Source organism: Syngnathus acus, chromosome 19, assembly GCF_901709675.1.
Source record: "Syngnathus acus chromosome 19, fSynAcu1.2, whole genome shotgun sequence".
NCBI classification, from domain to species: Eukaryota; Metazoa; Chordata; class Actinopteri; order Syngnathiformes; family Syngnathidae; genus Syngnathus; species Syngnathus acus.
The window spans coordinates 7,096,328-7,111,247 of record NC_051103.1 but is presented as its reverse complement, the minus strand read 5'-3'; the positions used below and the strand labels follow the sequence as shown (position 1 = coordinate 7,111,247).

The window sequence follows — 14,920 nt, the reverse complement described above, 5'->3', positions numbered from 1 at the left end:
GTATTACTGTCCTTTGTTTTACAGTAAACAGGAGTCAGTTTTACTCACATCGGAACGCTAGAGGGCGCAATGTCTGCTTGTCCCCGTCATCCAGATTACACGAAGAAGACATGCTCGTTCGTGATTGGTTCTCAAAAGGCCATGCTTGCCCGTCAGTGACATGTTCTCATTATATTCATGGTGGTACTCATATTTTTGTTATTAACACGACATACGCTGAAACACGTAGAGCAACCAACGAGAAGTCCGCTCGAAGCCAAAATGGACACAGGTAGGTACTGCATACTTCAGCAACTCCAACCGGTTGTTTGAAATGTATTTCTCTTACTTTAGGCAACAAAGTGTGGACGAGTGAAAATCTGTCGAAGCTTCTGAGTGCGATGAAAAAGAACATCTTAGACTCTGACCGAATAAAAACGTTTTCCCAAGGCGTCAAGTCGCTGGACTGGGGAAAAGTGGCATTCCCTCCTTTTTCACCTGAAGATTGCCGAGATAAGTGGAGAGTTGTAGCGCACAATGTGAGCCGAGTTCCCTGATGAATAAGAATCGTTTTTTAAAATTTGTATTGTACTAACATGCTCGTTCTATTTACAGATGCGCAAGTTTCGAACACTCGCAGAGCTTCTTGATGAAGCTGCAGATGAACTTTCAAATACACCCAGACTGGTAAATGAATGAAATCCTTGTTTGGTGCATTTAACAACAGAGCATTCACGTTGTAAACAGAAAATGCCCACTAAATACACACAGTAATTGTAATCCATCTGTCTTTTACGTTGATTCAAAGCACCCAAAGAAACCTGGTCATCCAAGCATCATTTTTTACCAAGAGAACATGTACAAATATCATAAGCAGCACCCAGGGTTGACTCGCAAAATGCTCTTCAAATTAATCACAGACAAATACAAAGCCCTGACAAAAGAAGAAAAGGTAAGCCCCTTTTTTTTTTTTCTTGTTGTGAATGCATCACTACTCATTTCATCAATTACAGTCCCCATATGTGGCAAAGTACCAGCGTGCGTTTGCACAATACAAGAGGAAGTTAAGGTACTAAAATCATTTTGTGATAAAGTCATCTGAATATTGTTTTAAAAAAAAAAAATCCATGTGGCTCATTCTTGTTGCAGGGATGAGGAGAGGAAGCGATTAAAAGTACGAGAACTTCACACCTGTCCATTTGTAGGCTTATTTGTTTGACCCAGTGCAGTTGCAAAATTTGAATTGATGCATTTCTTTCTAGGGACAAAGTGAAACAAGTTTGGAGGAATCCACAGGGGACCCCCAGCCTCCAAAGCCCCCCATGTAAGACACACATAAAAGGGTTAACGATGATTATTATTAATTTGCTTGAATTTGTCTGTAGAAGCGGTTATCAATTATTCTGCAAGGAGCAGCTGCGGTCCATGGAGGACGTTCCCAAAAAGTCCTACATGGTTGAGTGGGCCAAACGCTGGCGTGACTTGACAGACGACGAGAAGAACAGCTTCAGCACGCGCTGCGAAGCGGTACGTGCGCAAGCTTTTTATATATGGACACTGTTTATCTATTTGAAGTATGATCGTATTTACCTCGCGTAGATGAAGAGAGATTACGCGCAGAAGATGACGCACTATCGTTTGGTGAGTCTTTTTCAAGATTGTGAAGTTGAGCATGGCGGGAAAACATCACGTTAAATTGCAATATTGACAAGGAAAAAAATCGGATTCATTTCAAAATGTGAAATTCACGCCAAACATTTCAATGACAGAGTCGTCATGGCCCTGACAGACACAACGCGGATACAAGACCCTCAGTGAGTATTAAGAATGCTCTGTTGTTTACAGCGTCGTATTTTTGTCATGTTTTTGTGTCACTTGTCTTTCAGGATTCTGAAGATGAAGACATTGAGGATAGCAGCAGCGATGAAGAGGAACAGTATTTGGATTCCAATGAGGTCAGGATGATGAAACTGGAGTTTATATTTTGTTGTTGTTGCCACGCTAAAACGAGCAATGTCAATCCACAGGAGTTTGATGATGAGGACGTCGGTGACATTTGCTTTAATGTCTTTTAGATGGACAGAGCTCTCCTTTCATGTGAAATGTTAAACTTTGGATTTTGTTCGGATGATGAATTAATGAATGTTTTCAAAATGCCAGCAGAGACAATGTTATTAATTGCCTCTGTGTGTCTCTGTTTTTGTTTATCTGCACTTGGATGCATTTACATTGTGTGTAATAAAGTATTTAAATACCATGGAAAAAATGAATGCTGTTTTTTTAGGATGTCTGTTCGTAGTGTTCCAAAAATGCAGTTATTCCAGAATTCCACTTCTTCCACCCCCCAAAGGTTAGTTGAAATGACACCTTCAACAAATCATTACCATTCCAAATTCAAACTGTTCGCATCATTCAGAACCTCTTGATAATGGAAAGGTTAACACATTTTTTACAAAGCCAGCAAATATAGTATATTCATTAAAAAAAAAAAAACATTTCACCTATATTACACAAGCCAATGGATATGAGATTTCGGAACATTAAGCTAATAACAAGGACTCGTTTTATTTTTTACTCAAGTAATTGAATAAACTAAACCGTATATATATTTTTTTTTCCTCCAATCAAGAAGCGAGCGAAGGTGGCAAGTGAAGGCGTCGCGCTGCGATCGATTGCTTCTGTCTGATCTGCGATCTAAAGATGGATTCCTGCCGCACTAGGTAAATAAACCCAATCAAGACATTTTGCGCGGTTGCGCTGACTGCAGACGCGTTTGAATCCACCACGGCGAGATGTTTGCAAACGAGTGTACGCGTGTTTTTACGAGATGTTGCGAGAGCAAGAGCCGCAATGCAGCGGCGTTGACGTGAGCTTCGGGGCCAGCGCAAATCTCGACGGCGAAAGCCATTCAAGGGAGGCAACTACCAACACTTTGGAGTCGCTCATGTCAACTCGTTGAATGTAACGTTGGAAGCTCATCGCGTTGTGTTCGCTCGATGCGCTTGTAAGCCGCCTTGTCGTAAGCTGGCAGTTCCGATCCGATCCTGCTTTTCTTTGTTTTGTTCCGCCTGATTTTTTTTCTTCCAAGGGGGGGGTGGAGGTAATTGGAGTCTTCGCCAATGTAACGTGCTTTTTCTTTGTCTTCATCCTCAGCATATAAAGTGAAAAAGAGAGGAAATCCTTGCAAGTGATCCGATATGCATTTGTGAGCCACCTGCAGCACGTTTGCTTCTTGTGATCGAGTTGCAGTAGTGTCAACCAACATCAGCCTCCTCCACCAATCTCCTCCCGCAGCCCTGTTTTGGCCGAGGCTTGCTGAGCTGCAGCATGACCACAGCAGCGACGGCTCATTTGGATCTTCTGGCAAATGAAAATGGAGGAGGTTTCAATGTCCAGCCTGGACAACAGCAAGCTGGAGGTGCGGAGAAAATGCACCAGAGTGAGTAATTGAGTTTGACAGCCATGCCTTGTTTCCTGCCGCCTACAGGGCCTAGCGCAGGATATCCTGTCTGACCTGGTGGAGGACGCCTGCCTGGGCCTTTGCTTCGAGGTGCACCGGGCTGTCAAGCAGGGGTATTTCTTCCTGGAAGACACGGACCAAGAAAGCATGCGGGACTTTGGTGAGGATATCGACGTAAATGTGGTCTACTCCAAACTTGTCCTCAACAACGGTTCAACTTTTGTGTCTTGTTCGATGCGCTCTGTAAATCCACATCCTTACCGACTGACTGCTCTTCCTTTTGTGTCGAAAGAAATCGTGGACCAGCCGGGCTTGGATGTGTTCGGCCAGGTGTACAACCAGTGGAAAAACAAAGAGTGCGTTTGTCCCAACTGCAACCGAAGCATCGCCGCGTCGCGCTTCGCCCCGCACCTGGAGAAGTGCCTCGGCATGGGACGCAACAGCAGCCGCATAGCCAACCGCAGGTAAGGCGTCGCACAAAAAGAAAAAGGCATGGGAATGAAGACATGTTTTTTAACTCTTACTTTATGATGGGCCCTTCCACGGCATTTTCTTCCTCTTTTTTTCACAGAATAGTCACAGGTAACAACACCAACAACAAGTCCGAGAGCGACCAAGAAGACAACGACGACGTCAACGATAACGACTGGTCTTACGGGGCGGAAAAGAAAGGTGCTGCTTTTCATCAATTATTGGCTTTCTAAATGGTAATAATTGTGAAAAATGTCTTCTGCTTTATTTGCGCACATTTACAGCCAAGAAAAGAAAAGCTGAGAAGGTACTTGTATCATTCTGGTTCTATAACCGTCTTTTAGTTTTGAGGCCGTGCAGTGTAAATTCCCCAATTCAAAACAATGACTTTTGTGTCACTTCAGAATCCAAATTCACCAAGACGATCCAAATCCTTCAAGCATAAGAGCAGTAAGTAGAAATCAGCCCTTTAACATTCTTGTACCCAAGTGAACCGCCACATTAAGTATAATTATCCATACCGAAATTGTGAATGAGTGAACAGAAAAAGTCTACACACCCCTCTTCAAAATGCCAAGTTTTTGTGAAGGTCCAATATAAATAATGAAACATTTTCTTTCCACCATTCATGTGACTTAAAACCGTTGCAACTCAACTGAAAAAAAAAAAGTGAAATCATTTGAAAAGGGGAAGTAAAAATTGTTTATTGTGACCTTTTGCCCACAGGCATGATGGGTCCTCGACGTCGCCTGGACAACCAGGAAAGCCCACGCATGTTGATGAAAGATGAGACCTTCCCTCAATAACGACGCGTGCTAACAACCAGCAGTGCTTGAATGTGGTGAAAGTATTTCTTTTTTTTTTTTTCGCTGCCTCGTACGGTAATGACTGCTCAGACCTCCCACTTAATACTTGACACTTTTTTTATTTTTCAAATCATCGTACAGACACTGGCTATTTTTGTCCTCTGCTGGACAGTCTCTCACCGTAATAATGAACTATTTGAGGTATGATTTTAACGCATATACGATTCAATGTGTTGTAGGAAAAAAAAGAGTGAATTACGCACAGAGCGCTTATGTAATTCAGCTTTGTATGTTCTTCCGGAAGAAAATGACTAAGGGTCACATTACGTTTCAGACAATCACTAGAAATGGGTTGTCTTCTGTTGTCACACCTCTGCGTGTGCATGGATGAGTTTGAACAAGAAACAATTCGCTCGCCAACGAGTGAACATTTAATTGTACAAGCAATTGCTGCAGAAGCAGGTGTCTTTTCTTTCTTTCTTTCTTTCTTTCTTTTTTTTGGGAGGAGGGATGGACTTGTTATTTAGGGTTCAAACGTGTCTATCTTGTGTTTACAGTGTAAAAGGGTTGCACAAATCCTCAGTGTGATGTGATCGTGTAAATATTCAGATAGTTGAATTGCTGCTATAACGGCTCGGTTTCTTTCATCTGTTTTATCATAATAAATTTGTTGGATGTCTTTTGGGCGTCAATACAACTGACTTAATTGCTGCTTAGACGCAAGCACCAGGGGGCGCTGTCGAATCAGCAAGGGTTATTCAGACAGTCGGGATAGTTCAAATAAGTCTTCAAGAAATATTTGTTGTTCATTTTGATGATAGTCACTGTATTGATCAGGTGGTAGGGAAATGCGAAGTTTATTTTTTGCGGGTTTTGTTTGTTTGTAATGCGCTCATGCGGTGTTTGGTGCTTTCAGGTGCCGGCAACTCAAGTGCGTACATCGTATAATATTTCTGACAAGTTTCTGTTAAAAGGTTCAGCGGGTAAGTAATGAAGACTAATTAAGTTTTGGGGGGAAATTAGTGGCCTTAATTTCATTGCAAAAGCCAAACAAAACAATGCTTTGCTGTGAAAAATAGAGCGAAACGCATTGTTTTTGCCAAATTACCGATGTTTGTAAACGCAGCATTCGACATACGAGCGATTGCCTAAAAAAACACAACGCCAATGTAAGCTGGTTGAAAAGGCGTCCAACATTCACATCAGTTCAGTATTCGAACCAGAACAACTAGTTATAAACAAAAACCCGGAACTTAACACGACAGGAGTCGAGCATCGTTTATTTGTATTTGTTTTGTTGTTGTTTACATTACGCGCTGTCAGACCACGTCAAGGTAACGCGAATTAGTAACTTTTAAACTTAGAACAGACACAGCCACTCAAGGTTGGAGCGACCTTTTCTCTCGTTTTCCCCGTCACTGGAAATCACGAAATGTCGACGAGGGGAAGCTTCACGGGTCCGACCATGAGCCCCGGTCTGAACCCGATGAATGTTGGACTCTCAGCGGGCTTGAGGATGCCCGGGATGCCGCCTACTGCAGCGGCATACCCCCGCTCCTTAAGCGGCGCAGCGCAGTACACCCAGGTTGGTTTTTGCTTCTTTTGCATGGTTATACTAGATTAAAGTCCACGGTCAAAAGGTTAACCGAAAGGTTTTCTGTCCACGATTAGCGTTTACGATACAAAATATTTGTTTTTAAACGATAATGAAGCAGCGCCGTCAATGTGCAGCCGTGCTTCCGCATTTGAAAGTCGCTACAAATTCGGGTTTCACGCACAAGCCATGTTAAAGGAACTTTTGAAAGTTTTCTATTTTTCAAAAGACTCGGGGTCTTTGAATTGAAATGAAATCAAAGGTTTATCACCAGCACCATCTGTACGTAAGTGAGCCTCACTCGGAGCCATATGGGGTCAACCCAACATGTGGGTCAACAATACAAAATGTGCCATTCGTGTTTTTAATACTGAATCACGCAGTCGTCACAAAAATGGAGCAGAATAATGAAACTGTGAGGCCTTAGAAGTGGCCAACCACTGATATAAGTATTTAGAATATATTATTTAAGTGAGTCAATATTTCTTATTCCCCTGCCAGCGTCCAGGGATGCCCCTCGGTAGAATCGGGGGCTCGATGGGAGTTCAGCTTCCCGGTCCCTCATATGGCAGCAGCAGCAGCATGCCCATGCGGCCTAACATGGGGCCTCCAGCAGGCATGGACGCCACGCGGAAGCGCTTATTTCATCACCACCTTCAGCAACAGCAAGAGGCGCTGGGAGGCCACCGGCGAGGGTAAGGAGTGAAGAAGTGAGAGTGTGTGATGAAAGAAGAAGCAATGGTTCTTCAAAAGGCTGTTGAAATGCCACAGTCTGTCATGGCCAAGCTGACTGATCATTTCTAAGTCAGTGAACCGTCTTAGCCCATTTGACAGAACACCATCCCTAATTTCTAGTGTTTTACTCCACTGTAATCAAGCACTAAACAGTAAATACATCTTCAACCAAACACACGAGGCTCACAGTCATGGCAGCATCCCGTGACTGGAGAGCGGTGGCTATTTTTGACTTCAAACCGCTCTGTGATGCCACACTCAACCACGGCAAGTCTTGAGGTGTGGCTCCGTTTGCAGTCTCATCCACAATGAAGCTCTTTCACGGCCTGCCGAAGTCTCCCCGTAGAAGACTAATTGGCGACACTTTGGACTCTTCCGAGAATGCTTTAAAGGATTCGTGATGATGTGGAACTGTGATGAAGTACAAATAATTGCTAAAACTTTTATGTGTGAGCGTGATGGTTTCTTTGAACGATGAACAATAAGTCAGTGGAAAAATCCATAATTTACCATACACAAGTTGGCAATCCTGTTTCTTTTGATTTTAGGGCAAAAAGACGCAAGATGGCCGACAAGGTTCTCCCACAGAGAGTAAGAGATTTAACATTACGTTCGGGAATTGGCTGTGGTCATTCGACATCACAATATCCTCATGCTGCCTCTGTAGATCCGCGACTTGGTGCCAGAGTCTCAGGCCTATATGGACCTCTTGGCTTTTGAGAGGAAACTGGATCAGACCATTGCGCGTAAGCGCATGGAAATACAGGAGGCTATAAAGAAGCCCATTACGGTATGCAACATTGTGACACACCAATAGGCAAGTACCAATTGAAACGTATAGAAAAGCTATGGTCCGAAGGCGCTTCCCTGCGGTACACCACCATTTCTTTGTGTTTCACTGTGAACACTGCTAGACAAAAACTTGCTTCATTTTGATGAGAGTATTTTTCCGAAAACTTAATGACAAACAGCCCTGGGCACTCTCTGACCCCATGTATTGTGCAAAAATGTAACTAATCTTCATAATGAGCGCATTTCCCAGCAGAATTTACTAGAATAAATCAAATTGTCTCCGAAAGTAACTCATGGTTCTTTATAAAAAAAAAATAAAAATCTGCTTGTCATTTTTCAACCTTCACTCTAAATTTAACAGACGCCAGCTTGTCTAAAAGCTCTGCTTGTTTGTTTCCTTTTTGATGACGCAGCAAAAACGCAAGCTCAGGATCTACATTTCCAACACGTACACCCCGTGCAAGCCCGAGGGCGAGGAGGCAGAGAAGGTGTCCTCCTGGGAACTGCGAGTGGAGGGAAAACTTCTGGAAGAAGTAAGTCAATCTCACTGGAATCTCCTTCCGGGCATTTGTATTTCGGGCTCCTTTGTTGCGTCTCTTCTGGTCGCGGCCGGTTGGCTGGGATGACGCGTCCAGATGTGCGTTTACTGCGCTCCACCCCGACACACGCAGGCCCCCCCCCGCGCTGGTTTGGAAGGCGGGAATTGAAACCACAGGCCGTTACATACCACGGGGCTGACATGCCTCTCCTCCCTCCATCAATTCCAGCAGCACTGGCGGTGTCATCTGGGGCCACATGAAGGGGATGTTCAGGCATGCTGCTCACAGCCCAGAAGGGATGTCGGAGAAGAAGTGAAAGAGGTCGTGTTGTGCAAACATGCTTCCACAGGGCCGGGGTGGGGCGAGGAGGGGGCGGGCGGGCGTGCGTGCTCGCAGCTTTTTCTATTTGTCTCCACTTCTTTATGCTTCAATTTGGTCAGCGCAAAGCAATGCAGCTGCAAACGCCGCAAAAAGTGGAATCGTAAAAACACGGACAAAACTAAGGAAACGATGGAGTCATTAGAAGAGGGAAACTTGAATTGTATTTTTGAAGGCCTGAACAAAAAGCATTTTTGGCAGTTCACCTCGATCCAACAAAATTGAGAGGCACATTGAGATATTTCATCTTGGTTCGCTTAGCGTTTTTGTTTTCTTTCTTTCGTTTGTTGCTCATGTCTGTCTTCTACGCACGCTTTGTTCCCAGCCTGGCAAGCAGAAGAGGAAGTTCTCATCTTTCTTCAAGAGCCTGGTGATCGAGCTCGATAAGGAGCTCTACGGACCCGACAACCACTTGGTGGAGGTATGACATAAGTTCGCAAGCATTCCACTTTGAATTTCAACATGTGCAAAACAGCAATGCTTTTCACCAGGCTGACTTGACCCCAAAGCCCAAATCGGGCCTTTGTTTGACACGGTTCAGGGTTGGCGACGCTTCCAGATCTCGATCTTTTGTTGCTCCAAAAACATTTGATTACAGAACATCAAGGTTAGGTTAACGTAGCCCTTTTCAAAATGGCTCCTGCCCTCTTTTTTTTTTCCCGACCTAGCTCCTGAAAATAATGCTTGTCCTTTGAATTTGGAATCTAAGTTAAGAACATTAGAAATCACTTCAATAAGGACTTCATGTTCCTTGTAGACGTGCAACTAATGACTTCCTTAATATTTGTATTTATTTTTTATGAACTTGTCCGTTCACTACTTGTACTCCACAAATTGACTCCGGAATGTGATTTAACCACATTTATTGTCCTTGAATGTGTCAGTGGCACCGAATGCCTACCACTCAGGAGACGGACGGTTTCCAGGTAAAAAGACCCGGTGACGTCAACGTCAAATGCACGCTCCTGCTCATGCTCGACCACCAGGTGTGTGTGTGTGTGTGTGCCCTTTCACGCCTCCATCTTTCTCATTTATCATATTAAAAAAAAAAGAATGCTCAACTGTTTTTGGGCACAGCCTCCTCAGTACAAACTGGATCTGCGGCTGGCTCGGCTGCTGGGCGTGCACACGCAAACGCGGGCCAGCATCATGCAGGCACTTTGGCTCTACATCAAGAACAACAAACTGCAAGACAGTCACGAGAAGGAGTATATCAACTGCAACCACTATTTCAGAAAGGTCTGATGACAACAGGACGCCAAAGCACTACTTGTACTTTTCTCGCAGCTTGTTGGTTCACGTCGCCTGTCCCTTTTTTTTCCTTTTTTAATTTGTAATGTTGAACAGATTTTTGGCTGCACTCGCATGAGGTTTTCTGAGATTCCAATGAAACTGGCCGGGCTACTCCAGCACCCTGACCCCATTGTGATCAATCACATGATTAGGTATGCTTGCTTGGATTGGAATTTTTTTTTTAACCATGTCTGGTTCAAGCGGCTCAATGCCATTTTATGGCATCTCTACTTTGAAGTCAGTCATAGCCATGTCTAAGAGAAAAATTGTGTTTGGGCACCCTCTGGTGGAATTTATTGGCAATTCTAAACCGTTTATCCACCGTTCGTTTGTGAATTAGCATTTCTGTGATCTAGCCTTTGTCTTTGGGCAGCGTGGACCCCAACGACCAGAAAAAGACGGCGTGCTACGACATTGACGTGGAGGTGGACGACCCGCTGAAGAGCCAAATGAGCAGCTTCCTGTCGTCCACCACCAACCAGCAGGAAATCGCCGCGCTGGAGACCAAGGTCCATCTAGCAGCTGAATCCAGGAAAAAAAACGGAAAACTTGCGTGACTCTTGTTACTTTGCATCGGCAGATACACGAGACCATCGAGTACATCAACCAGCTGAAGACCGAGAGAGATTTCATGTTGAGCTTCAGCAATAATCCTCAGGACTTCATCCAGGACTGGCTCAAGTCTCAGTGCAGAGACCTTAAAGTGAACATTTCATTTTATGTTTCTTCAAATCATAACGCCCACTTTGTTGTTTAACTTGATGTTTTCCTCCAGGTAATGACAGAAGTGACAGGAAATCCAGAAGAAGAGAGGAGGACTGAATTCTACCAGGCGCCATGGATGCCCGAAGCAGTTGGCAGATACGTGTACACCAAAGTACGTCAGGATGGCGCAACGTTGCGACTCCACTGTTTTCTTTCTAACTGACTCCTGCTTCACTTTCAGGTGCAGCAGCGAAGACAAGAACTGGAGCAGGTTCTTGGGATCAGACTCACCTAAAGCGTGAACACGTCTTTTTATTAAGAATGAGTCCAAATTCAAATGTTTACAAGTTCTTCTGACATTCCTTCAATCTTCCAAGTAGATTGTCATTTTCAGCCTTGTTGCGTTTAAAAAAAAAAAGTTTATGGTACAGTGTTTCTTCCCAGCACGCTTCATTCCAAAGGTGTCTGCTTGTAAGTCATATCTTTTTGATAATACTAAAACATTTGAAGCCATTCTAAAATATACATATACACAAAGGTATATTTTTATTTAGAGAATTGTGAACCAATACTCTGAAAGAGCAAAGTAAAAATTGTCTTTGCAGAATGATTGCTGTTTTTATTCTAAACTTTGTGAATGTTTACATGTTATTTTTCTATGGTATTACATTGTTTGAGTTACACAAATAGGTTCGAAATGTCTGTAAATCAATGTGTGTTGTTTATAATACTTTGTAATTGCATTAATCAGCTCATCATTGGAATGCTTTTGTTGCACCGGGATTGCTTTTATTTCCTTGAACATTCCATGTTTACAGATATGCCAAACTGTTAAGAATATCATGTTGCTTCTTCCTTTTCCCCCCAAGGTGGTTAGATATTTGCATGTTATTTTAACTTCAAGCTCTTGATCTTTTATACATTTGTAGTATGTACAACGTGACCCGACTCCGGATAAGCGGTAGAAAATTGATGGATGGAGTATTTTTTAATAAACATGCAGACAATTTTCATATTACAGCGCTTATTTTAGTGACTGGTACAAGGTGACGAGCCTGACTTGATACTATGAAGGTGCTTGTTCGGACAAGTCTGAGAACTCTGGCGCTTCAGTTGGAACCGGTGTGGCTGGTCTTGCATGGAGTTATAGCGACATTACTATTTAAATAAACACGTACATAACAAACCAACATTACTATTTTTATACAAAACTAATGAAAATATAAATAAGTTGATACATCAGCTTATATCCCGATCACTGAAAATAGAAAGATCTGTTTAAGAGCGGTGTTGTAGTGTTTATTTTAAGTGCTCTCTTAATGGGTGATTTACGGTAGCATTTATTCGGCGGAGTTGGTTTTGCCCAGTAGAGGACGCTGTGGTACATTTACATCCAACTGGAAATACGTCACCTCTCAAACGGATGCTAGCGTTCCAAGATGGAGGGGGACGGCACCGACAATGTAGGTGGATTTCTCAGCTCGTTTATACACTTTTGTCCTAGAATTGCCTTTAAGCGCCGTCAGCGTACTTATATTTCAATTCTTAGCTCATTTGAATGAATTATAACTTGTATTACGAGTGTCGTTTATTGATTAAACCCTCTTGAGTCAAAACGATGTTGCTCCCGTGTTTGCTGTATCATTGCGGCTAGGCTAGTCGAGCAGCTAGCTCGTGCTGTGTCCATTTAACGCATCCATGTATGCATGTCTTTTTACCCTCACCATGTAGACTATAAATATACGTATTTACGTCCGCTTTGTTTACGCTGTTAGTCGGTCCGCTGGCTTGAACACGACGGCAATGCCTGCGAGCTTTGCTTGTTGCTGACTCACTTTGCCTTCGCTTGCTTACGATACATTTTTAATTGTTTGCGCTTGTTGTAGTCATTTATTAATCCTGAATTTTTTTGAGGTATCCAAAATGATAACAAATGATGCATATCGTGTATTGGGTCTAGTGTGTAGTCATTCGTCATTGACATCATTTTATGTCAGTGTGGCAAGATAGATAATACTAAGGTTGAAACCGTCTTCTATAGTTAAGAAACCCAGCATATATTCAACACAACACCTGATTTATGGATTTCACTGTTTTTCCAGATGGAGATGGGCGAGAGTAAAGGTGGAACGGGTCTTCGGCAGTACTACTTATCGAAAATAGAAGAATTACAGGTAAGCAAATGTTTTTTTTGTTGTCGCAAATTTATAGTCCACTATTCGACATCTTTAACCTCCTTTTTGTTTCCAACAGTTGACTGTGAACGAGAAGAGCCAGAATCTCAGACGACTTCAAGCACAGAGAAATGAGCTCAACGCTAAAGGTATGCTTGGGGTTAACCCTGGTTATGTATTTTTTTTTTTTTATCTTTACACTTTTTGCGAAAATAACTGCCCCCAATTAATTATCTTTCAGTGCGTCTCCTCCGTGAGGAGCTGCAGTTGCTTCAAGAGCAAGGCTCCTATGTAGGAGAAGTGGTCAGGGTCATGGACAAAAAGAAAGTGCTGGTCAAGGTATACACTCCAGATTTTGTACAAAAATACACTTAGCCCGCACAAGTAATATGGATTTATTTTCTTCATTTCCCCCAGGTGCATCCAGAGGGGAAATTTGTGGTTGACGTGGATAAAAACATTGACATCAATGATGTGAGTATTGTGGCAGTTTGTCATTTACATGAGCCTGCTTTTCATTGGGCCCTTCTGTCCCAGGTAACCCCCAACTGCCGCGTGGCTCTCCGCAATGACAGTTACACGCTGCACAAGATCCTCCCCAACAAGGTGGATCCTCTGGTCTCCCTCATGATGGTGGAGAAGGTTCCCGACTCCACCTATGAGATGATTGGCGGACTGGACAAGCAGATTAAGGAAATCAAAGAAGTCATTGAACTTCCCGTCAAACACCCGGAGCTTTTTGAAGCTTTGGGCATCGCGCAGCCCAAGGTGAGTGACTGGTGCGAGGACGTTCAAAATGGACGGATGTTGAAACGTTTGTGGTTGTGTTAGGGTGTGCTGCTCTACGGACCTCCGGGGACAGGAAAGACCCTGCTGGCCAGAGCTGTCGCCCACCACACCGACTGCACCTTCATCAGGGTGTCGGGGTCTGAGCTGGTGCAAAAGTTCATTGGAGAGGGTGAGCGCTAATAACGCATGTCGCCGGATACGTTTTATTTCTGCTTGAATCTGAAATTAAGTTTTGTCCCGAAAGGTGCTCGGATGGTGCGCGAGCTGTTTGTCATGGCCCGAGAGCATGCGCCCTCCATCATCTTCATGGATGAAATCGATTCCATTGGCTCGTCTCGCCTGGAGGGCGGCTCGGGCGGGGACAGCGAAGTGCAGAGGACCATGTTAGAGTTGCTCAACCAGCTGGATGGCTTTGAGGCCACCAAGAACATCAAGGTGGAGCTGCCGCCGTCACTGTCGTAGTGAGTGTTCAAGTGTGTCTAAAATGTGCTCTGTGCCGGCGGCAGGTCATCATGGCCACCAACCGTATCGACATCCTGGACTCGGCTCTCCTCAGGCCAGGAAGAATTGACAGGAAGATTGAGTTCCCTCCTCCCAACGAAGAGGTGACGCTCTCCCAGATTCAAATCCACGCTGGCGACATCACACCACAACATCACTTTTTTTTTTGGTCCGCCAGGCTCGCCTCGACATCCTCAAGATTCACTCGCGGAAGATGAACCTGACGCGAGGCATCAACCTGAGGAAGATCGCCGAGCTCATGCCTGGAGCATCGGGCGCCGAGGTTAAGGTGAGCGTTTGCCACTCGCTCGTTGCATTTGTGTTATCCAAACACGTTGTGCTTGCGCTGTGAAGGGCGTGTGCACGGAGGCGGGCATGTACGCCCTGCGAGAGAGGCGAGTACACGTCACCCAGGAGGACTTTGAGATGGCCGTGGCAAAGGTTGGTCAACTTTGATTTTTTTTTTTTCGTTTTTAATCGAGTAAACTTTGCCGCTTCCTAAGCTTTTGGTTAATTGTCCTGCAGGTGATGCAGAAAGACAGCGAGAAGAACATGTCCATCAAGAAGCTGTGGAAGTAACTTGCTTCTCTTTGCACACAAGGCGGGCCTCACATGTATAGTTTCCTGAGTTTGTTCATGGTTTACCTTCAAATTGTTGCATTTGTCCTAAAATAAATAGATAGCCCACACACACCAAAAAAAAG

At 43.9% G+C, this 14,920-nt stretch overlaps 4 protein-coding genes across 5 annotated transcripts; all 4 read left to right on the top strand.

The window, feature by feature from the left end:
• The first annotated feature begins 5 nt into the window (after positions 1–5).
• Positions 6–2,236, top strand: LOC119138674 (nucleolar transcription factor 1-like). Its single transcript, XM_037278976.1, has 12 exons — positions 6–271; positions 334–518; positions 595–666; positions 776–931; positions 993–1,048; positions 1,129–1,153; positions 1,242–1,303; positions 1,365–1,506; positions 1,579–1,620; positions 1,749–1,793; positions 1,866–1,934; positions 2,007–2,236. Exons 1-12 carry the CDS (start codon positions 178–180, stop codon positions 2,052–2,054), a joined length of 996 nt encoding a protein of 331 aa, XP_037134871.1. The 5' UTR covers positions 6–177; the 3' UTR covers positions 2,055–2,236.
• Positions 2,237–2,604: 368 nt separating this feature from the next.
• On the top strand, positions 2,605–5,396 carry si:dkeyp-118b1.2 (uncharacterized protein LOC559983 homolog). Of its 2 annotated transcripts, none has more exons than XM_037279032.1 (8): positions 2,605–2,699; positions 3,133–3,397; positions 3,467–3,599; positions 3,732–3,903; positions 4,011–4,111; positions 4,195–4,217; positions 4,315–4,360; positions 4,637–5,396. In XM_037279032.1, exons 2-8 carry the CDS (start codon positions 3,347–3,349, stop codon positions 4,714–4,716), a joined length of 606 nt encoding a protein of 201 aa, XP_037134927.1. In that variant the 5' UTR covers positions 2,605–2,699; positions 3,133–3,346; the 3' UTR covers positions 4,717–5,396. The 2 variants fall into 2 exon arrangements, with proteins under 2 accessions (XP_037134927.1, XP_037134928.1); XM_037279033.1 differs by having other exon boundaries at positions 2,662–2,699; positions 3,274–3,397.
• Positions 5,397–5,608: 212 nt separating this feature from the next.
• smarcd2 (SWI/SNF related, matrix associated, actin dependent regulator of chromatin, subfamily d, member 2) lies at positions 5,609–11,765 on the top strand. The gene is made up of 13 exons (XM_037278861.1): positions 5,609–6,301; positions 6,812–7,005; positions 7,594–7,636; positions 7,713–7,835; positions 8,251–8,370; positions 9,080–9,175; positions 9,639–9,740; positions 9,832–9,993; positions 10,102–10,199; positions 10,421–10,556; positions 10,628–10,750; positions 10,823–10,924; positions 10,994–11,765. The coding sequence occupies exons 1-13, from the start codon at positions 6,149–6,151 to the stop codon at positions 11,045–11,047; spliced, it is 1,506 nt and encodes a 501-aa protein (XP_037134756.1). The 5' UTR covers positions 5,609–6,148; the 3' UTR covers positions 11,048–11,765.
• A 306-nt stretch (positions 11,766–12,071) lies between these two features.
• Positions 12,072–14,919, top strand: psmc5 (proteasome 26S subunit, ATPase 5). Its single transcript, XM_037278933.1, has 12 exons — positions 12,072–12,215; positions 12,855–12,926; positions 13,006–13,075; positions 13,168–13,265; positions 13,344–13,400; positions 13,464–13,694; positions 13,758–13,884; positions 13,960–14,150; positions 14,222–14,320; positions 14,395–14,505; positions 14,571–14,657; positions 14,742–14,919. Exons 1-12 carry the CDS (start codon positions 12,192–12,194, stop codon positions 14,793–14,795), a joined length of 1,221 nt encoding a protein of 406 aa, XP_037134828.1. The 5' UTR covers positions 12,072–12,191; the 3' UTR covers positions 14,796–14,919.
• The last annotated feature ends 1 nt before the right edge of the window (position 14,920 follows it).